Raw genomic sequence first — 20,587 nt, 5'->3', positions numbered from 1 at the left:
TGGATGTATGATCTCAGTGTAAGGAAAGGAAACAGCAATAGCAGACCATGTGACTTTCTCTTTCTACATTTAAAAAGCAACTGTGAGGACCATGCATTTAAACGCTGTAGTAAATTATTACAGATATTTGACAGAAAAAAATCCTTTGTGGAATATTTTCTGCTCCCTGAATTAACTTCTACATTCACCTAATAAAATTAAGTTGCAATAAAAAGTAAATCTTTAAGAGAAAATAAAATGTGAAAGAGCTGGATAATGTACTGAACATGAAATATTTGTGATATAAGTAAATAAATACCTATTCAATATTCTAGAAATTTAGTATTGAAATTTCATAACTTGTAGTCAACGTTCAGTGCTATGGAACAAAATTTGCTATTATGTTATTTATGGCAACAAGTTTGTTTCTCATACATTATTTATTTGGTGTTTTCTAAGATATAAGATGGTTTCACACCTTTGTAAGTGCCTCTCAGCTGCAGGTTCATGGGAGTGCTAATAAATGCTATTTTTAATCTGCCACACCTGCTCTGTCATCTAAATAACCAAACATATTTTATCTGTCCTTGAAACATGAATGCTGTACTTTTTAGCAGGTAAAGATTGGAAAGCCTATTGTTTACACGTGCCAGACTACATCACTGATGTGCATCAATACCTCCACATATGCTTCTATATTTCTACACCCTTTTATATTTAAAATAAGTGATAAGTTGCAGTGAAGTCAACAGGATAAAGTAAATGCTGAAAGATAAACAAATACTTCATAGATTTATTGGATCAGTGCCACATTGATTATTTGGGTATTCCAGTCAAAAACATCCTTATGTAAGGATTCGACTAAGCTGTGCTTTCTAAACAAAATCATTTCCAGTAAAGTGCTGCTAAATGCAGGTACTCCAATCAGAAACATCAGAAATGTGAAAAATTAGTAACAATTATGTTTTTCTACTGAAGAGGATTCAAAAAATCTTTAAATAATATAAATTTGTAGCAATCTGTATCACATCCTAAGCAGTTGCAACAGCTGTATTATGTCTTTAGCTTTTTCTTTATTATGTGCTATAAAAACATATGGCACAGAAAACCTTCTTCATACTTATTTTTCTGAATATTATTTTTTACACAGTTCTGTGATACTTTCAGATGTGTTTATTAATAACTTAAATAACAAAGACTCTGCTATAATAAAACTGATGCCAAATCATAGGATAGGCATAATAATGTTGGGAAAAGTACTAGCATATATTTAACTAAAACCGGAAATTTAAGTTTAATAGCAGTGGGTTGAGGTGAGAAATATTCAGTGTTGAACAGTTCTGTTTATTTATATGACATTTACAGGAGCTAACACATTTCAAGACTAGCATAATTTTAGTTCTCCTGAATTTCTCTAAAGAATCTATCTGAAGTTACACTAGTCCTTAATAATCCATTTTTTCCCTCTTTAGAAACAAAACACCCAAACGATCAGGACAGACAAAAGCAGTATCTTGCATCTAATAGAAAGAGATCTAAAATACAGCTTTTCTTAATTTACATGTTAGCAATTCGCATCTCACTTGAAAATAAATCATAGTCACAGAAAAAAAAAGGTCAAATAAAAACTACCTAAGCCAAATTTAAAAAAAATTTTGAAATAGAAAAACAGCTAATGCTCTCATAACTAATTAAGATCTTCAGAGCCACCTTCAGGAACATAAGGTGGACAAATTCCGTATTTAGGGGAATGTCACATGATGTTCCTTAATCGATTAGGGCACATTAAGTACAAGAGCAGCAACAAAAATAGCTGGAAGCATATCAGTTTACTGCTGGGAGATGTTTCCCATACTATTTAGAGCAGAGGCAAAACATTAGGTTTCTTCTTTTTTTTTTTTCTTTTTTTAAGTGTTGAAGTTACTCCGTAATTGATACGAAAATCTTTTTTAAAAAAATCAAATAAAGATCCACTGCTTTAACTTCCTGGCAGCACTTAGGTGAGCCTAAATCAAGATGTACTTCAATTCCTCTGATTAGAGATGGATCACTGGCTTTGGAAAACAGTTTGTGTACTGATCATGGGATGCAGATGAGCATCAGCTACAGCAACCCCTTTGAATTGTTCCAAAAGCCAAGTTCTCAGTCTGTAGTTCAGTGGAAATGTGAAAAAAAAAAGACTACTAAAAATATTTTTTTTAACCCTAACTACTGGTGCTCTGTTCTGTCCTTTTGATGCCTATTTGCTAGGACAGTAGTACTGAAAACATACATGTTTCATCTGTATGCAAAGTTTGGTAAGCACTTGTCTTAAACATCACCACCAACACAATGGATTAGGTTATTGCACATCAAGTACCTTAAAATAAGGTTTGCTTTTGGGGTATATGTGAAGCTGTAAAAAATGTACAAGAAAAACTGGCAAAAAGCCATTCAAGCTTTTAAGAGTAAATATTCTTCAAAGTAGAGCAAGCTATAAAATGTTTAATGGTTATAAAGTCTAGTTGTCTTCTGCAGATAGACAATGTTACTGGCATTTGAATGAAAGCAATCTTGGAAATAATACTGCAAATGTGACTAACAAATTATATCATAAAAATAAAACCTGGAAGTTCTTTCCTGATACAAAATAAATTGCGATGGAAAAAATAGAAAGAATAACAAAAAAACCTCCCAAATCTTTCTCTTTTTGCTTCCTTTTTACTCGTTTTAAAAGTCTACAAATAAAGCTGAATTAAACGAAATGTTAAATCCCAGAACAAACGCAGGCTTCTTTTTCAGTTATGCTTGAAAACAAAACCAAGCATAGCAGATATGATTCTAGTTATTCATCAGCTACAGTACTATGAAATCATACTAGATTTATCAGTTCAGCTATATGTCTAAAAACCTTTAACAAAATAAAAAAGTCTCTGAAGGTCTGCTTTTCACATGTCAAATTTAATATTCCTGTATTCTCAAATCCTGAAAAAATGGGGTGTTATACAAGACTGTTAAAATCTGTCCAGTATAATATTTTGTTCACATACTTGCATTCAAAAGATTTATGAATTACCATATTTTCCTTGCTCCTGTTGCCACTTCTGGCTTCTGCATTTCTCAAATTAACTTTAGTCCTTTCAGTCCGGCAGCTAGAAATTTGTTCATTACTGGAACAGTAACTCTTTCTTTATATACATCCTTATAAATCTGGTTAAAGCACACCTGCACCTTTCAAACATATTAACTCCATTTAATTTCAATAATGTGTGTTTCAGCCTCTGTTTTTGCCTTTCTTCGCTGTACCTATGTTCTACTTTGGAATGCTGCCTAACAATGACCTATTGAATCTTTAGCAGCTCTTAAACAGGTTTTTTTTTAAATGTCACATTTTGCCAGATGGGTTAGTACTGCCCAGAGTGAATCATCACCATTTACTCTGATATTCACTGTCATCTGACATTTATTAGACTCCCAGAATGTAAATTAAGGTACTCACCAGTGGACCCAAAGCACAACCTTTTGCAGTACATGCCTGGACTCTGAAGGAATGCAGACTCCAAGGAGCAAGCCCATAAGCATAACAACTTAGCTGTGATGAATTTTGCAGCAGAACACCATCCATATACAATCCATAGCTAGTAATCATACCTATAAAACAATGTGAGAGCACTCAATATCTAAAAGCTACAGAGTTTAGAAGAACACGAATGCTACAGACATCCAGGCAGTAGTAGTAGTACAAGTAGTAGTATTTCAAACTGTTTACAATTGAGCAGATACTGTTTAGCATGACTGAGCATGCAAAACTCAAAAGAAACACACTCTTCCATCTCTAACTGTTGAAAATCTCACAAGTGGACTGCATCTCTTAAAACAATTACACTGTTCCAAAGACTACTCCTTAATAAACTTGTTTTTGAATGGCAGCCAACATCACCTTGGAACGAGGAAAACTGAGGCAATTCTGTTTCACAGCCTACTCTGCGTAAAGCTTTTCAAACAAGATATGAAAAACCATCTCACATCTTAACAGCTTTAGACTTAGAAACAAAATCTCCAATAGATTTGAAATGTGGAAGGACAACCCAGGGCAGTGTTGTAACTGCAATAAATTAGTAACAAGTAATTTTGTCCCACAAAACACCTTTTTGATACTCATTCTTTATGATAACTAAATCAGATTTTTGGCGTTTTGCCAAAAAAAATACATACTTCATTAATTTGGGGTAGGGGTGGGGTGGTTGAAAAATTTTACCTACTTTTCTAAATGAAACCACAATATAATAATGATTACTGTTTCCTTCTCAATATGCTGTAGAAAAATTCCTGAAGTAAACTACTCCTTGCCTATTCAATCTACTGAAAGAAAAGATATTTGAGAACTCAAACATTAGCAAGATTTTCAGACAGAGGAAAGAATGGTCCTTCTTGTATAACTGGCTAATACTAACTAAAAAATTGCAAGTGATTGCTTATCTCATTTATAAGGAATTTTAAAACTTTGCTCTTACAGAGGCGCATGTTAGGATAACAAATCCTGTACAGAGTTTTGAATTTAATGAACTTAATTTTACAAATTTGCTTAGACTTTGGAAATTGAGCTTGCAAAGGAGCACTTTTTCTCAGGGCTATTCCTCCATCTCTCTCACTTCTAAATATTATCCCTTCTTAAAAGTTATTTCAATGAAAAATCTTAAGGCAAGTAAACACAAAGTTATAGGATTAATTTGAAGTTATTTTTGTTCAGAGAATGCCTTCTAATCTTTCCATTACAGAAAATAACTTTTATTGTAAAAATATAGCTCAGTTCAGCATTCTTTCCCTTAAAACTTTATTTTTTGAAACTAGGAAGATTCGGTTTGAAATTGAAAAAAAATTTCCCCTATACTAAATGGAGAACTGCTTTGTAAATAAAACTGTACACCCAACTGCTTCAGCTGAGCTTCGAAGAGTTCTACTTCAACAGATTTATAAGCTAAACCAATGCAGAGTTGAGTAAGGTGAAGTGATTCACACACTCCTCAAATCTTTTCTCTTCTAGAAAAGTGAGAGGCTAAACTCAAATCAGACAGCAGAGATGTGTGTAGGAGGAGGTCCTGGAAAATCTCACACTATCAATCTTACCACATTTGACAGGCTTCCTAAAGCAAAAATCCCTTGTGGTTCTGTGTCTAGTTGCTTGTGAAGCAGTAACATAAATGGTTGATATTTTTCCTACATTAAATAAACAAATTTTATATATATATGGGTATATACTTTAAAATATTTTATTTCTCTCAGAGAAAAAGTGTGAATGCTGGCATTAAGAATATGTCTTACAGGGGAAAAATGCCAAACACTGGGATACTCTAAGCACCTACTATACCTGTAGCACTAACCCCTTTAATGTATCATAGAATAGAATCATAGAATTACCTGTGCTGGAAGGGACCAACAAGGATCACCCAAGTCCAGTCCCTGGCCCTGCACAGGACAACCCCAAAAATCAAACCATGTGCCTGACAGCATCATCCAAACACTTCTTGAACTCTGTCAGGCTGGTGTTGTGACCACTTCTCTGGGAAGCCTGTTCCTGTGTCTGAACATCCTCCAGGTGAGGAATTTTTTCCTGGTATCCAACCTAAACTTCCCCTGAGACAGCTTTATGCCATTCCCTTGGGTCTGGTCACGGTCACCAGAGAGCACAGATCAGTGCCTGACAAATCATCATTAATTCCTTTGATACTTATGGTAACAGCATGAATCATAATGAGGTCATTTGGCATCAATGTTTTAAAGAGTGCCTAAAGCCATAGCACTGTGCTGCATCTACACTTGAGGAGCAGCTTGCTCCTCAACACTGAGCTTTTAGTTCTCCCACTACTGTCAGAGAACAACCACCTCTAAAAACCTGATCCATTTTACTTCTGCCTTTGCCTTGTAGGACACTGATGGAGAAAACTACAGTATGAAAAGAAAAAAAAGTATATTTCAGAAGAAGAGGGCTAATAGTCCATTTATGAGATGTGAAGCCATTTTTCTAAATTAGGCAATAGTTATTTTTGACCAGGGATAAATAACTTTGCCTCCCTATTGCACCAGTATCGGTTTCCAAAGCATATAGAGAAAAAGTTCAAAGTTGGCCCAAAGTTAACAAACTTCTTGAGACTCTAGATATTACTGAAGTTTACCATGCATAAAATATTTAAGACTGTAGGACATTTTTGTGATTTACAAGGCTTCCTGAGCAACATGTGGTCACCATGAAAAGATGCAGTTTCTTCATAATTATGAAGTCTAGGCAGCTAGGTCAAATCTTGATTGCACTGAAGCCAAAATCTCTATTGTCTATAGTACAATTATGTTTCACTTTTGAAAAGAAATCCAAGACTGCAAATTAAACTTAAACTGAAGAAAGCTATCCAGTCTTTCTTTTCCTTCCTCCTTTCCCCTCTCTGGGTGAGGCCATATAATGTGTCAATGATATTCAAGACACTAAAGAGGTTTTGAATCCAAAGTACTACAAGGACTTTACTCATAAGGTGCAATCTAGAGGTCAAATCTTAAGCAAACCTACTTTTACCTACATCAATTTCACTGACTACAAACACCAGTCATCTCTCATAAGCACAAGGATTTGCAGGAACAAGTACTGGCTTAGTTCACCGAATAATTTTATAAATTAGTTTTTACTATATCTGATATTTCCCATAAAAATTCCACTGGCCTTGGAATATACAGCTTAGATTTAGACTAGGTTTTATCTATGACGTGTACACAAAGTGATGTTTTTGAGAATTGACCATCTAAGGAAAATTTTCAATGGCAAATTTTCAAGGATTTTAAAAGAGCAGATTTCAAACTATATGGCAGGATTATAATGGACGTGCTCTGAAGAAGAGGTCATTATTTATTAAGGCCACTAAAATAATGAAAGGTCAAAACAGAATATCTGATGGCACATGGTTTCACAAGCCTCTCCATACATTGCCCTCATCTAAATAGCCAATCTTGCTTATACTATCTACTCTCTACCTACACATGTGTAGAGTGGCAGAATCTGGGCCATGTCCCATCAACCATTTTATTGTTAGATTGAAAATAAGACAAAATAAAACGCCCCTATTTCAGATATATTCAACATGCCATCTTCCAAAAGTCTGGTTTTTACTTGATATATAAATGGTATTTCTGAAGCAACTTTCAACAAAGAATCAGGTGCATAATTTCCCATTTTTCTATGAAATAATTTTTTTTCCTCAAAATAATGTAAACAGGCCTTAAATTTAACAAAAAACTGTAGCCCCAAAGTTCAATACCCACATCTGGATAACGTGAGCTCAGTTGTTCCCGTACCCCAAAGCCTGTTTCCCCTCACTATGCCATCTTTATGAAGAAGCCATGTAGCCTTTAATCCTGTTTGCCACCTTTGGCCTCAAGGGTAGCATATTAATTCTCCTTAACTTTTTTTGCAGTTCACAGCAAGCAGCTGGACCCCATATCTACCATGAGAGTGTAGCAAAGGCTGTGCTGTCCAAGCCCCAGCCAGCCCACACACCCATTAGAAGCTGATAAGCCTCCTCAGCCCATGGAAATAAACAGTAGCATCTGTCATGCAGTAGCAGACGAAAGGAGGCAGGAGAGAAAGGAATGGCCCCAGAGATCTCATAAGGAGATGACAATCTATGATATGCAAATCTTTGCAATTCTGACGTTTCCACCTGAAACGAAGCCAAGCTCAGTATTTTTGAAAAGCGCTACTTGTGGCCTAGCAGCCTGAAACACACCAAGTTAGAATCAATTCAGTTCAAAGCAGGAAATAGTTTCTGTGCTTTTGAAAGAAAGAAAAAAACAAAACAGAAGAATCAAGAATGCAGCAGTAGAATGCTGAAGTAAGAAAATTTTAGGGGATGGACCTAAGTACCTTCTGCTGGTCTTTCTCAAATTTTAGTCTTCTCAACTGTAATATTTTTCAACCTCTTACACAGTTTTAAAACAATGACACAGAGAGTGATTATAAAAGACGTGGCCATGAGGCAGCCCAAAAGATGTGTTGAGACTGAGCAAAACAAAGTCACTGAACAATGCAAACCTTCCTGATGTGAGCACTTGCTCAGTCAAAAGTTTTAGAGTTTATTTGCTGTTGGGGGTGTTTTTTTAAATTCTTTTCAAGGAAATGGGGAAAGGATGGAAATAGAAAATTGGACAATGAGAAAATATGTTATTAGATAAATCATAGAATCGTTTAGGTTGGAAAGGACCTTGAAGGTCACTGAGCCCAACTGTTAACCCAGCACTGCTAAATCCACCACTAAACCATGCCCCAAAGTGCCACATCTATGCATCTTCTAAATACCTTCAGGGATGGTGACTCAACTACTTTCCTGGGCAGCCTGTTCCAACCCTTTCCATGAAGAATTTTTTCTTTATACGCAATCTAAACCTCCCTGGCACAACTTGAGACCATTTCCTCTTGTCCTGCTGCTTGTTACCTGGGAGAAGAGACCAACGCTGACCTGGCTGCACCCTCCTTTCAGGAGGTTTTAGAGAGTGATAAGGTCTCCCCTGAGCCTCCTTTTCTCCAGGCTAAACACACCCAGCTCCCTCAGCTGCTCCTCATCAGACTTGTGCTCCACACCTTTCCCCAGCTCTGTTCCCCTTCTCTGGACTCACTCCAGCCCCTCAATGCCTTTCTTGCAGTGAGGGGCCCAGAACTGGACACAGCACTCGAGGGGTGGCCTCACCAGTGCCCAGTACAGAGGGACAATCCTTCCCCTGGTCCTGCTGGCCACACTATTGCTGATACAGGCCAGGATGCCATTGGCCTTCTTGGCCACCGGGGCACACACCGGCTCAATTCAGTTCAGCCACTGGTGACCAGCACTCCCAGGTCCTTTTCCACTGGGCCCTTTTCCAGCCACTCTGCCCCCAACCTGTGTTGCTGCCTGGGGTTGGTGTGACCCAAGTGCAGGACCCAGCACTTGGCCTTGCTTAACCTCCTAAAATTGGCCTTGGCCCACTGATCCAGCCTGTCCAGATCCCTCTGCAGAGCCTTCCTGCCCTCCAGCAGATCAGCACTCCCATCCAATTTGGTTACATCTGCAAACTTGCTGAGGGTGCCCCAACGCCCTCAGTGGTTTCCTAGCAAGCTGTTTATTGTATTAAAAGGGAGAGCCAAGCTGTACATAGTAAATGCTGTATTAACAAGATACAACACCCAAATTTAGTCACGCATCCCAACTTTTAGTTGTTTTAAAGGAAGCTTGTGGAAATTTATTTATTAAACTCTAGGTCTTTATCCTGTGCTGTTGATAGGCACATATGTATGTGTGTGTGTGTATATATATATACACACACACACACACACACATGTATATGTTCACATTTATTTGATTATTAAGCCACTCTCTAAACTGTTTGGATTTTTTTCCACAATGCCAAGATAACAGGATCAGGTCCTGAGACTAACTATAAAAAAATGCCTATTTCAGTGAATATTAGTCAGACTTTAGCACTAAGCCAGATATACGACCTTCCTCCACATTTCCTCCCCTCCCATCCCTTACCCTTCCCTTTTCTCCTGCCTCCTCCCCTTTGCCACATAATCTGATGAGATTTTAGAAACAGGGTTAGAGAGTTTCTACGGGGCTAGGAAGCAAAATCTTCCACAATGACTTCCATACAAAGAACCATAAATTACCAAATACATTATTGAACAAGTGACATATTCTTACTTCTTTCTAAATTTAATGTAAGACCTTACAGAATACAATCACCACTTTTGGGGGAATCATTTAAAATGTCTTTAGTGAAGTTGAACAAGTACAATGTGCTTTATCACAACTGAAAGTGGGAAAAATCTTTCAGGACAAAATGAAATTACTGGAAGAAATAATTATATATTATATATTGAAATATATCAATATCATGAGCCAATGAAGAAAAACATTTCTGATACATCAAATTTAGGGATTCCTACATAGCATCCTCTGCAGTGATTTAAACTGCTACATGCATGATGATAAAATCAGAGTGAATTCCAAGGTAAATGATACTGTGCAATCCCACTAGAAATGTAAAATCCATCTCAAAGTTTTACTCATGGATATTTCATACTGGAAAACATTTCTGAACAAAAGAAAGTATATTGTTTAATTTTCACAGCCATAGAAATGTAGAACTTTATGATAAGTATGCAGAACACAAATCTAATTATTATTACATATCAATTAATGTAAAAGAAATGAATGTTTGATTGGAGGGTGAAATTAACATGCCAGACTGATGTTCTCCAAGAATGCCTATTCCTCAGCTCAGTTGTCCTGGAAAACATAGAACAATGAGATGCAGTACACAAGAACTATCAAAAGGGAGCACTTTTGAGCCACTGAAACGCACGATGGGCTGAAAACCACAATCTCCCTGCTGCAGACAATGATACTATCTCAGGTATTTTATGTGCTAAAATGATCATTAAAAATTAAGCACCACATATAAGCTGCCATTTAGAATATTAATTTACCTTTACTAATCATCTTTTTAACTTGAGGCTAAAAGAGTTCACTTACCATTCGGATACTCAGGCTTAGTCCATGAGATGTTAAAGGAGTCAGATGCATATGACTGGGCTTTTGGAGCAGGAACCCCTTCTGGTGTACTCTCATCTGTTACAGCTGCACTGGCTTCGCTTACTGAACACCCACCTCCAGTGCAAGCCTTAAAATATTAATCAGAACAAATAAACACGTTTCAATGTAGTACCAATAATTTTAGCAATTTTAGCAATTTTTTTTTGCCTAAGTTTCATTATTCTTCCATACCTTAACCTAGTAAGCCTGTGATTCTCAGGTAAGACACTTATCATAGCATAGACTTGTTTACCTTTTTTCTTGAATAACAAGAGGATGTATAATAACTCATAATACTTAGTTTTTAGGCATACTATAGCTAAAATACTCTTCAGCAATTCCCAACAGCACCGAGAGCATGTGCAATTATAATAGTGAAAAACCACCCTATCATAAACCTGTATGTATTAGTTGTTATGTTTATGGAAAATAAAGTAAAATAATTTGTATTTCAGTTGCCAGAGAACAAAATGTTAACCATGCAATTTTTGTATTTTGCTTGGGATAGGAAATAATACAATGTCTGAATTCAACAAACATTCACATTTAGACATACACTTACATGAAACTTACATTACACTTACATGAAACTTACGGGATCATCTGTGTTTTTCTGATTTGTCCATGTCCTAAAGTGTACAAGTGGATCATCAGCACAAAAAGTATAAATAACCTTGCTCTCCAGATCTTCAGGAATAAAATGTTTCTCCCAATCTTTTTTTTTAAAGGATTAGCTTTAATTTACCGTTTCCCACTGTTTTTCAAATCAGAGAGCAGTCAAACATATTTCCTATGCCCTCCAAAAGTGAATACTGACCCCAAGGATAAAAATAAGTATTGTTTGTAAATGAGAGGCTCTTTTATACATAAAGATTGTTTTGATATCACTGGAAATTACATTCCCAATACAACTAAGGAATGACTCCATGTTCAGTCTGAACTACCAAGCAAAAATGATAGAATGCAACCTCAGTTTTGGGAACATCCAGAAAATGGCATTTACTCTAAACATGATAATGTTTACAAAAAAAACCACCCAAAATCAAAAAATGGTGTCAGTTTAGATGGATGCTCAGGTAACTATTAGCATTTTGGTATGTACTATATTTAAGAAAATTATCCTTCCAGTAGAAGCAGAGTAAACTTTGAATGATTCCACTTCCACTGGCTTTATGAAGGAGCCAAAAAGACCAGTCCTGGAAGGCCTCTTTCTCATTTATTTCTTACTGACTCGCTAATTAACTTCCACCAGGCCTATTTCAGCAGTGGAGGGCTTTTTCATTTAAGGGCTTGGTAACAGCAGCCTTTCCATTCATTTATTTCTTGAATATCATGCAGCTCAAACTTTGTAGCTCTGAAATTTGCTAGGACATGAAGTTTCTGGATCTCTAATGAATATCAGTAAAAGAGAGCTCAGCTGCATTTTATGTAGTGGGATTTTAGATCCGTGTATCCAAATGGACTGGACATCTGGAAATCCCATCCAGTGATGCTCAAAGCCATGAAAACCTACACCCAGACTGAGTTCCACTTTTGTCACTCTGAGAAACAGATTTCAGGTAAAATTTGCAAAAATACCAAAGGAACTGGACAGCCAAAGGACAGACACGAACCACATCAGATGACACCACATAGCAATGCTCCAGCCAGGACCTGAGCCAGCTTACCCACACTGCAGTGTCCTGAGGAGATATTGTCTGAATAGCTCAGTCACAGAAGCACTTCAGTCATACAATAAGAGTGACACCCTGGCTACTAAAGGCAGCATTTCTGCTTTCCATTTGCTTTCAGACTGGCATGGTTCACACTCACCCAGCTTAGAGCATGAAACAGAACAAAAACAAGTTCCTTTGCACTAATCCACAGAGACATGACCTTTTGTCTTCTTGGCTGACTTTTGGAAAAAAGCATTAGATTTGCTTACAAAACCTGTTGTATTCCTTTAAGAATACAATTTCTGCACATAAAATGGCAGTAATCAATTCTGAAAATTGGTAACAGCATGCAAAGATAAACATTTTCTTAATTCTATTCACTACAGTTACATTAACCTGTCATACAAAAGTTAAAGCCAGCAGCATGTGAGGTGCTGAAAGTTCTGCTGCTGAGGCTCCTGATTTGTGTTCAAGCTGCAATTTTTGATAACTCCATTTCCCACATAAACTGAAACCAGTTTTTGAATGGATACAAACCAAAATTAATAGTAGCTGTGAGACAATGAAAATAAAAAGATTCTAGCTGATAGAATATTTCATTCTAACAAAACAAAAAAAAAGGAATAATTTAATTATCCACTGTTGACATTTGTTTGGGTTTTTTTCTATGCTAAAAGTTTTATTGAAATTCAGTTAAATTTATATGAAACACTAAATATTTCATTTTTTTCCAGGTGTGTATGCTTGATTTGAATTTTTTGTGAATTTGGTTTTTGTTGGGTTTTTTATGTTTGGGGTTTTTTTCCTTTCATAAAGTATAAAAGTAACATTTGGCCATGTTTAGTCTTCTTAACTTGTAAATCTGTAATATTAGATTCATCTCAAACCAGTCTAACAAGTACAATGGATCCAAAAGTTTTAAGAAAGCTATCGCACCTCAAAAATATTGGGCTTTTCATGCACTTTCAGATTTGTCATTTTCAAAGCTGCAAGGACATTTTGATCTTCTAACCCACCAATCACAGACCACTGCATTTTATCCAGGTAAATCTGGTTACCTTTATCACCAGAAGTAGTTATAGTTTCCTACTTTCTGATTAAATGCAAATATTAAGTGAGGGATAAAAAAATTACAAAGAAATGAGAAATTAAATATAAAGAGCAAAAGGTTCCTAAAAATTTATTCGGTAACTTTTAGGAAATCTGTGCACACTGACGAAGCAAAACCAACATCCAAACAACACTTCCTCCCATATCCCAAGGCAGAGCCACCAAAAGCAGCAGTCCCAGTTGCTCCCCAGATTGTAGCTGTTAATTCTCCCCGGATCCTCTCTCCTTGTGCCACCATGCACAGGAGTGGGGCAGGAGCAGAGAAGAGCTGTGGCACAGTGAAGGACAGCACAAATTCTTTTGTAAAGAATAAATAAAAAAGAAAGGCATAAAATGCTTGTTGAAGTCGTGTCTTAGTTTTGGACATGGTGCTATTATATATGCTATGCAATTTACTATGCTGAAATATCTAGGCACAAATGAATTAATTTCAACATGAATCTAAGCTTTAATTAGACTGAATATCCTTGTTTTTTTCAGGTTCAAGTCAAATCCTTATCATTACCTGAAGGTAGTTTATTTTTTGTGGTATAATATTTAGAACATTCAAGAGCATGTTAAGGAAAAATGAATGCATACCCAGTCTACATAAATGTAAATTTATTCATAATCAAGAGCAGAATATTTTTCTATGGCATTTATCAAAGCAAATATTCTTATATAGGTATTGTTATAAAATGAACTGTGTGCTTAAAACAAGGGACAATCCCCTGCTTTTATTCACATATTTTCAGGTTTTTTAGTGAGCTGAAGCTGTTCTATTTCATCAAAAAATAAAACCAGTGATAAAGAAATGCAATGAAAACATGAATGTCTTTTAAAATGTTTTGAATTTGCTATTTCCTTCTACGTACAGATTTTAAGATGAAAGAACAAATTGCCATGGTACAAAATATGAAAGTTTAACAGTTTTAAATACATTCAATGTTTTCTTGTAAGCTGGGTCCAAAGAGACATTTTTAAAGCATGTCATGTATTTCTGCTCAACTCTTTATTAGTTATCCAACTTATCCTTGAAGAAAACATGTATTTAAATGACATACACATTTTTGTGAGTCTGTTTTGAAACAAAAAAACCTACTTTTGTTCAGGGTGGCTCATTCACCTTAGCTTCAGAAAGAAGAGGCTAAACAAAGTGGACACAGGAACCATTAAACATTAAGATGCTAACAAAGTCAGAATCATTTTCACCATTTTACACCTCTACTACACATCTTTAAAACTTACAGCTAGTTTTATGAGGTATTCAGTACCCGGGAAAAGCTGCGGAATAGTAAAATCCAGAAAAAGTTCTGTGCTGTTATAGATTACATTCCACTTGGTAAAATTCTGCTCATTGGTGGCCATATAAATTATATAGCGATCTAGGATTCCATTTACTTCTACTGGTTCTTTCCATCTGCAAATAAAAGCAAAATATGATGAAGACCAGAACAAATAAAGATTCAGACCACGCTGAAAAATGTAAGGCTTTGTTTAGGGGACTTCATGGGGTTTCTTTTGAGAATCTGAAAAATGCAGTTGTGCAATCATAAAAATAAATCTAAGCCATACCTCTAATGCAGTATTTGTACTCAATAGATAAATGATTACACACAAAGCAGGGGCTACAAAAGGGGCATATCACCAGAACATTTTCTGCACTGAAGTTTGCAGAGGCTATGCCCATATGTAGGTTATACTGATTGCGTAAAGACAAAATGGAAATTAAGTTGGCAAGTGATAATCAGAAGGTTCACAGAACCACTAAACTAATCACTTCTATGCATTTAATCATAATAAATTTAATTTTATGTCACAAACCCTTCCCCTGATTGAACTCACTGGAATTCTTGAATAAACTGATGCACTATTGTGTTGTCAGGAAAGAAGAAATCCTTACTTACTGTACATATATTGTTCTAGAATCCAAAACCGTCAGGAGCGGGGCATCTACGTGAGAAGGTGGCAGCTGTGCTGTAAACAAGGTGACCTGGGAACTGTTTGTACAGCCAGCAAGCGTGCACGCAGTGAGCAGGAACTGGTGCGGCGTGAAAACTGCCAAATCTAGGGCAAAAAAAGAAGAGGAATTTATTTGGTATATTCATTTCACCTTGTTTTTCTGTAGCTTTCAGAAACTAGTGAGTTCAGACAATCAAGAGGAAGGGGGACCTGTATCTCTTAAATGTTTCAGGTTTGCCCCAGAGGAATGAATAGGTACTGGTTCTTTAATAGTAGATAACTGCAAATTGTGACTACTAATAGATCTGTGGGGTGTGCTTTGGTTGAGATAACCCCGCTGTACTCCATTTACACCACAATGTACACCAACCAACCAAATAGAAGTTAGCTTTTTAGGTGCTTCATACTACATCAATTTGCTACAGTGGCAAATGAACACCTTTGAGATGATTAAATCAAATCAAATTAAATTAATGGAAAAACAAGTACAGATTCATTATCACAGATGGATTATTATTTTTTTAATGTGCTGTATGAAACATGAATGTCAAGCATCGATACATACAACGATTCACTCCATGCAGATTTCACTACAAGTATGAACATGAAGAAAGCTCACCGTTGCCACCACTCATACTAACCCCTTAGCTCTCTGCCTGTTTGTCTTCAGGTGCTCAAACATCAATCAATCATAAAATACATTTCAGTAAAGACAATCCATCTAATGCTAGAGCAAAACAACTGTTCAATGGTTATTAATTATGAAGCTATCTTGAGTTTCAATTACTGCAGAAAATGGTGAATAAAATGTAGCATTTTTTCTGAATAAATGCTCCAAAAGTTCATATATTCTTCCCTATACTAATAAAGGAATGTTTGATAGAAAAATTGTAGCATGAAAGTAATGCAGACATAATTTTCTAATATTTTCCTTTTTCTTTCTTCATTAAAATACAAATCATAGACTTGAACAAGCAAATCCTTTAAGAAGAAATTTACAGTTGAGGTTTTGGCAACAGTATAAGGTAAAATGTTTGTTCAACAGACACACATTTTCAGTATGCCAGAAAAGTTCTGTGTTTTCATAAGACATAACAAATAGTAGTTTTTTCAGAGCCCAATAGTATCAAACTATAATTTTGTACAAAACTGTTTGGGAGCACAAATTAAAAAATTGCAGTTGGATGACAAAGACATCACCAAAGCAGAGATGTTGTAGACCCAACTTCTCTCATTAGTTTTCCCCTCATATAACACCTCCAGTCCCTGCAGGAACGGAATTTCTTCTGATTTGCTCCACTCTGCATAAGGAGAGAATGAATTTGTGCATTTTTATTGAAAATACTGCCTCACTCAGCGGTATTGTTCCATGGAGCACATGGCAAAGTGTGAGTTAAAAAAAAAATGCCGCAGCTAAAAAAAAAATCATCAAGTGAATGCCTGTAACAGTGACATGTTTAATCAACATAATGGGACTGATTCTACCAGGGTTAAGCAGTGCTTAAGTCAGTGAGAGGGGGAAAGCACACTCCAGAGCAGGTGCTCAAGCTGGCTCAGCATGCAGGGAAACTCCACATACTGCCCTGGTTGTATTGCCTTCATTAGTGTACACCTCCCCGGGTCCCTTATTCCCTGCAGCTGCCATAAGAGAAGCCAGAAAAAGTGCAGATAGAGCTGAAAGTCTCTGACACAAATATTAGACATTCCATGTTGTGAGTGGGCAAACAAGAGACCAGAAGGATTTTACTTTCAGCAATCCTAAAATGAACAGATGAAAGAATTCATGGAACCCATGCAACTCATAACCTTGTAGATACTGAACGTACATTCTTCTCCCAAAGTTGAAACTATATGGTAGGGCTTCACTTAGAAGGGTGAATATAACCCAAGGGAAGAGAAAAGAAAAAGTTGATTTCTCCTTTTCCATTTGTTCACAGTGGATCACTCTTTTCCTTGTCAGTGAGGGGTGTTTTTCTCTCCTTTAAGGAAAATTCCACATCTGGAACTACTATTTCTTAAAAAGGTAGCTTGTACTGAAACCCTGATTTGAAGCAGACTGTAGCTGATGAGACTACTGGCAGGCATAAGTTTCTGGAAATACCTTGTGTAATTTGAAGAGGGAAGAACTTTATCAAGGACTAAGAGAATGGAAGATGGAAAAATGTTTTATTTCCCTCCCTGAAAAAAACAATTGACTGTAAGTTACCTTGTGTGTCTCAGTACCAAGATTGGAAAAAGCAAAACGACAAGACAGGGAAACACGTAAAGTTTTAAAATAACAGGAATAGAAAGGAATGGAAACACAGCACATATGAGCACAGAGATCCTTAGGGATCAGCTGATAAGCATACTGAAAGGGGAGGGAAGGATAGGAGAGTTTAAAAAATAGTTGAAATATTAAAAAAATTTTAAAAGCAACATGTCATCAGAATCAAAGAAAATCTTTATTTCTCATCTTGATTTACTAACACCAAAGTATTTTGACTATTAAATAGAAAGTTTCCATGGAATCTCAAAGATTTAGGTGGGATAAAGGTTAAAAAGAAAAATTATGTTTGTGCAAGCAGGAGAAGAACACAAAGAAATTCAAGACTTAGCAATGTCATTCAAGGTAGGAGCTTTGCCATCATTAAAATCTCACCATAGACTTCAAGGTTTGGATGAGCCAGAAAATACAGGGTAGGCAGTATTTCTAAAAGGTTAGAAGCAGATTGACAAACTAAACATTAAAAATTATATTACATCATAATCAATACAATTATTCATCACAATCTAATTTGGCAGATATTTTCCTATTTCAGGTTCAAAGTGTTTCATAACGGATCACTGGATTCAAACAGCTACAGATACAAACATGAATTTGAAAGAGGGAGGAGGTTCATAAAACTACAAAGCCACTGTTTGTCAAGGTCCTCTAGCAACAACGCCTTGCTTTCCATTTGCTTGATTGCATGATTTGCATAAGATCAAATGTAGGCAATTGTGGACATGAAAAACAGATCGCTCTCAAACACATTAGAAACGGATCCACAAGCATTATGTGGAAACATGTTACAAGAAAATGCACCCCCACGCATGCAAAACTCAGTGATTAATGTCAAACAAACTATAATTTACAATATAGGGTGTGAATTATATGTTATTTTACAATTGATTTCATGTTGTTGCTGGAAGAATTTCATTGATCTCAATTTACAAGATGAACCCAGGAAGGACACAATTACTACTTTTAAACCTACAACAAAGCCTGAATTTTTTTTCTCATAAATTTTCTTGATCAGGTTATAGTCCAATCTGTTCCACAATTCCAGTTCCCTAAGTTAATTTAAAGATCAAATGTTTCTTATTTCAATATTCCAATAACTACTCACGGAAACCATTTATTTCTTATCAATATAAAGCTAAACCTAGAAACTATAGAAGTTCACTGATGAAAAAAAACCCTAAATTCAGGATTTGGTCTTGTTCTCATTTTTAGACTCAGAAGAGCAGAAATCACTAAAGGACAAAGAAAAAGATCCTTTTTTGAGGGTACAAGATTTCGTCAAGTCATCCTATTAAAGTAGAAGGTAGACAGAAAAATAATTCTGCATTTTTCGTGCCAAAAACAGAACAAAGGAAGAAAGCTAAAATAAAATCCCACATCTCTGTTTTAAACCCATTACTTACTTTCCCCAAAGAAAAAGGTGGAGCAGAGGGAGAGGAAGGATCAACTGGCCTTTTTATCTCTTCGACCTCAGAGGCAACACAAACAAAATAAATTATTTTCTATCTCATGCATCAGGAAGATAATTGTGAACTATAGTGACTATCATTAAAATTGATATTTGCATACCACTACTTATGACATTTGTGGGGTGTGTGGAACTTCCCACACTAACCAACTATAGTGGTTGGTATTCCATCAGTTTCTAATAACCACCTGCATAAGTCCTGAGAGCACAATCAATGCATGAGACAGAAAGAATAAAGAATGACTCTGTTTGCATGGTCAATAAGAACACTCACTTTGCTTTGATGAGATATAATGGGTAGTCATTGAAAGATAATATGCAACACTACAGTGCCACTCTTAGCATGGAATTTGAGAGATGTTACTAAAATAGAGTACAAAAACATAATTAGTACAGTCAAAAAAAAAAAAAAAAAACTCAACCAAAAATCAGAGAAAATCAGAGATTTAACAAAACATGAGCTTTGCCATTTAGTTGTCAGAATACATCCCAGTTCAAAAACACCACAGTAATAATAGCTACAATATATTAATTTATCTTTAACACTCATATTTTATATTCAGACTTACTGCAAGAGAGCCACACACCCTCCTTGTTCCCCTCTTCCACCCTATTTCCACTCTCCTTGGTTTCAGGCAGCTACTGTAAGGACCAGAAATGGCAACGTCCTGTCCTGGTGAACACTCACATGACTCGGGCAAGGAATCCCACACAGTTTCTCTCAGGAAAATAATTGAGACAATAGTTATCCCCATTGCTATAGTCAAAGGAAAATGATACAGCAACACTGTAGCAAGGGACTGTTAGCAGCACAACAACAAAAACCTGCTGAGAGAATAAGAAAATTAAAAACTTCCAAAGAATTCCAATCAACACGTAGTTTATGTAGGTACACTGTACAAACACTTCAGCTCATTATTCACATCCTTACTCTGTTCTCTCCTTTCTCACAATCTATTAACTCATAGTAACTTAATATTTAATTAGAAGATAAACTCCTTGTGACTGTAAATCTGCACCACCAAATACAACCATGTCCCCTTCTGATTTCTATGCACCAAAAAAAATCCCAAACATCTAATTCATATGCTAAGTGACAAGGTCCACATTATCAGGCTTCCTCCATCAGACACCATTAGGAGTTCTCTGCCTTCCACCATTTCCTGAAAGCAAGCAACAAGTCATATTTAAATTTTAGTACAGTATATCCTGCTTGCTTTATTTATAAAGCACCAATCACATAATTACATTGACTCTCAAAGAGCCATCACTAATGTACAACTTTGTCTGGAAGGGTATTACACTAATGCTGCATCATTTCATAGATTTGCAAACCCCACACCATACCCATCACTTCCTTAAAAATATTTCAGAAAAAAACAAGGTATCACAAATGACACCCCTTAGGTACTTCAGGCAACTCAACCAACAGGAAGAAAGTGCTCATGTACCTAATTGCATAAATTAGCAATGGATGGCCTTTCACGAGTGCAACTGGCCCTTTAATTGAGAAAACAGCTGTCTTCCAAGATACTAGCAAATTCTACAATATTAATTAACAACTAAGAATGCTTATGTG

At 36.1% G+C, this 20,587-nt stretch overlaps 1 protein-coding gene across 1 annotated transcript in view; it reads right to left on the bottom strand.

Annotated features, from left to right (window-relative positions):
• Nucleotides 1–20,587, bottom strand: part of USH2A (usherin) — a 388,199-nt gene that overhangs the window by 184,507 nt on the left and 183,105 nt on the right. Inside the window, exons 32-35 of the mRNA XM_069009544.1 lie at nt 15,220–15,379; nt 14,561–14,732; nt 10,509–10,656; nt 3,458–3,609 (exon numbers count right to left, since the gene is read on the bottom strand). Coding sequence (XP_068865645.1) covers nt 3,458–3,609; nt 10,509–10,656; nt 14,561–14,732; nt 15,220–15,379 — 632 coding nt within the window. The remainder of the gene's footprint in view (nt 1–3,457; nt 3,610–10,508; nt 10,657–14,560; nt 14,733–15,219; nt 15,380–20,587) is intronic.

The sequence above is a fragment of the Aphelocoma coerulescens genome, chromosome 3, assembly GCF_041296385.1.
Source record: "Aphelocoma coerulescens isolate FSJ_1873_10779 chromosome 3, UR_Acoe_1.0, whole genome shotgun sequence".
NCBI lineage: Eukaryota > Metazoa > Chordata > Aves > Passeriformes > Corvidae > Aphelocoma > Aphelocoma coerulescens.
The sequence above is the reverse complement of the archived record's forward strand: the minus strand, read 5'-3'. Positions and strand labels throughout refer to the sequence as shown.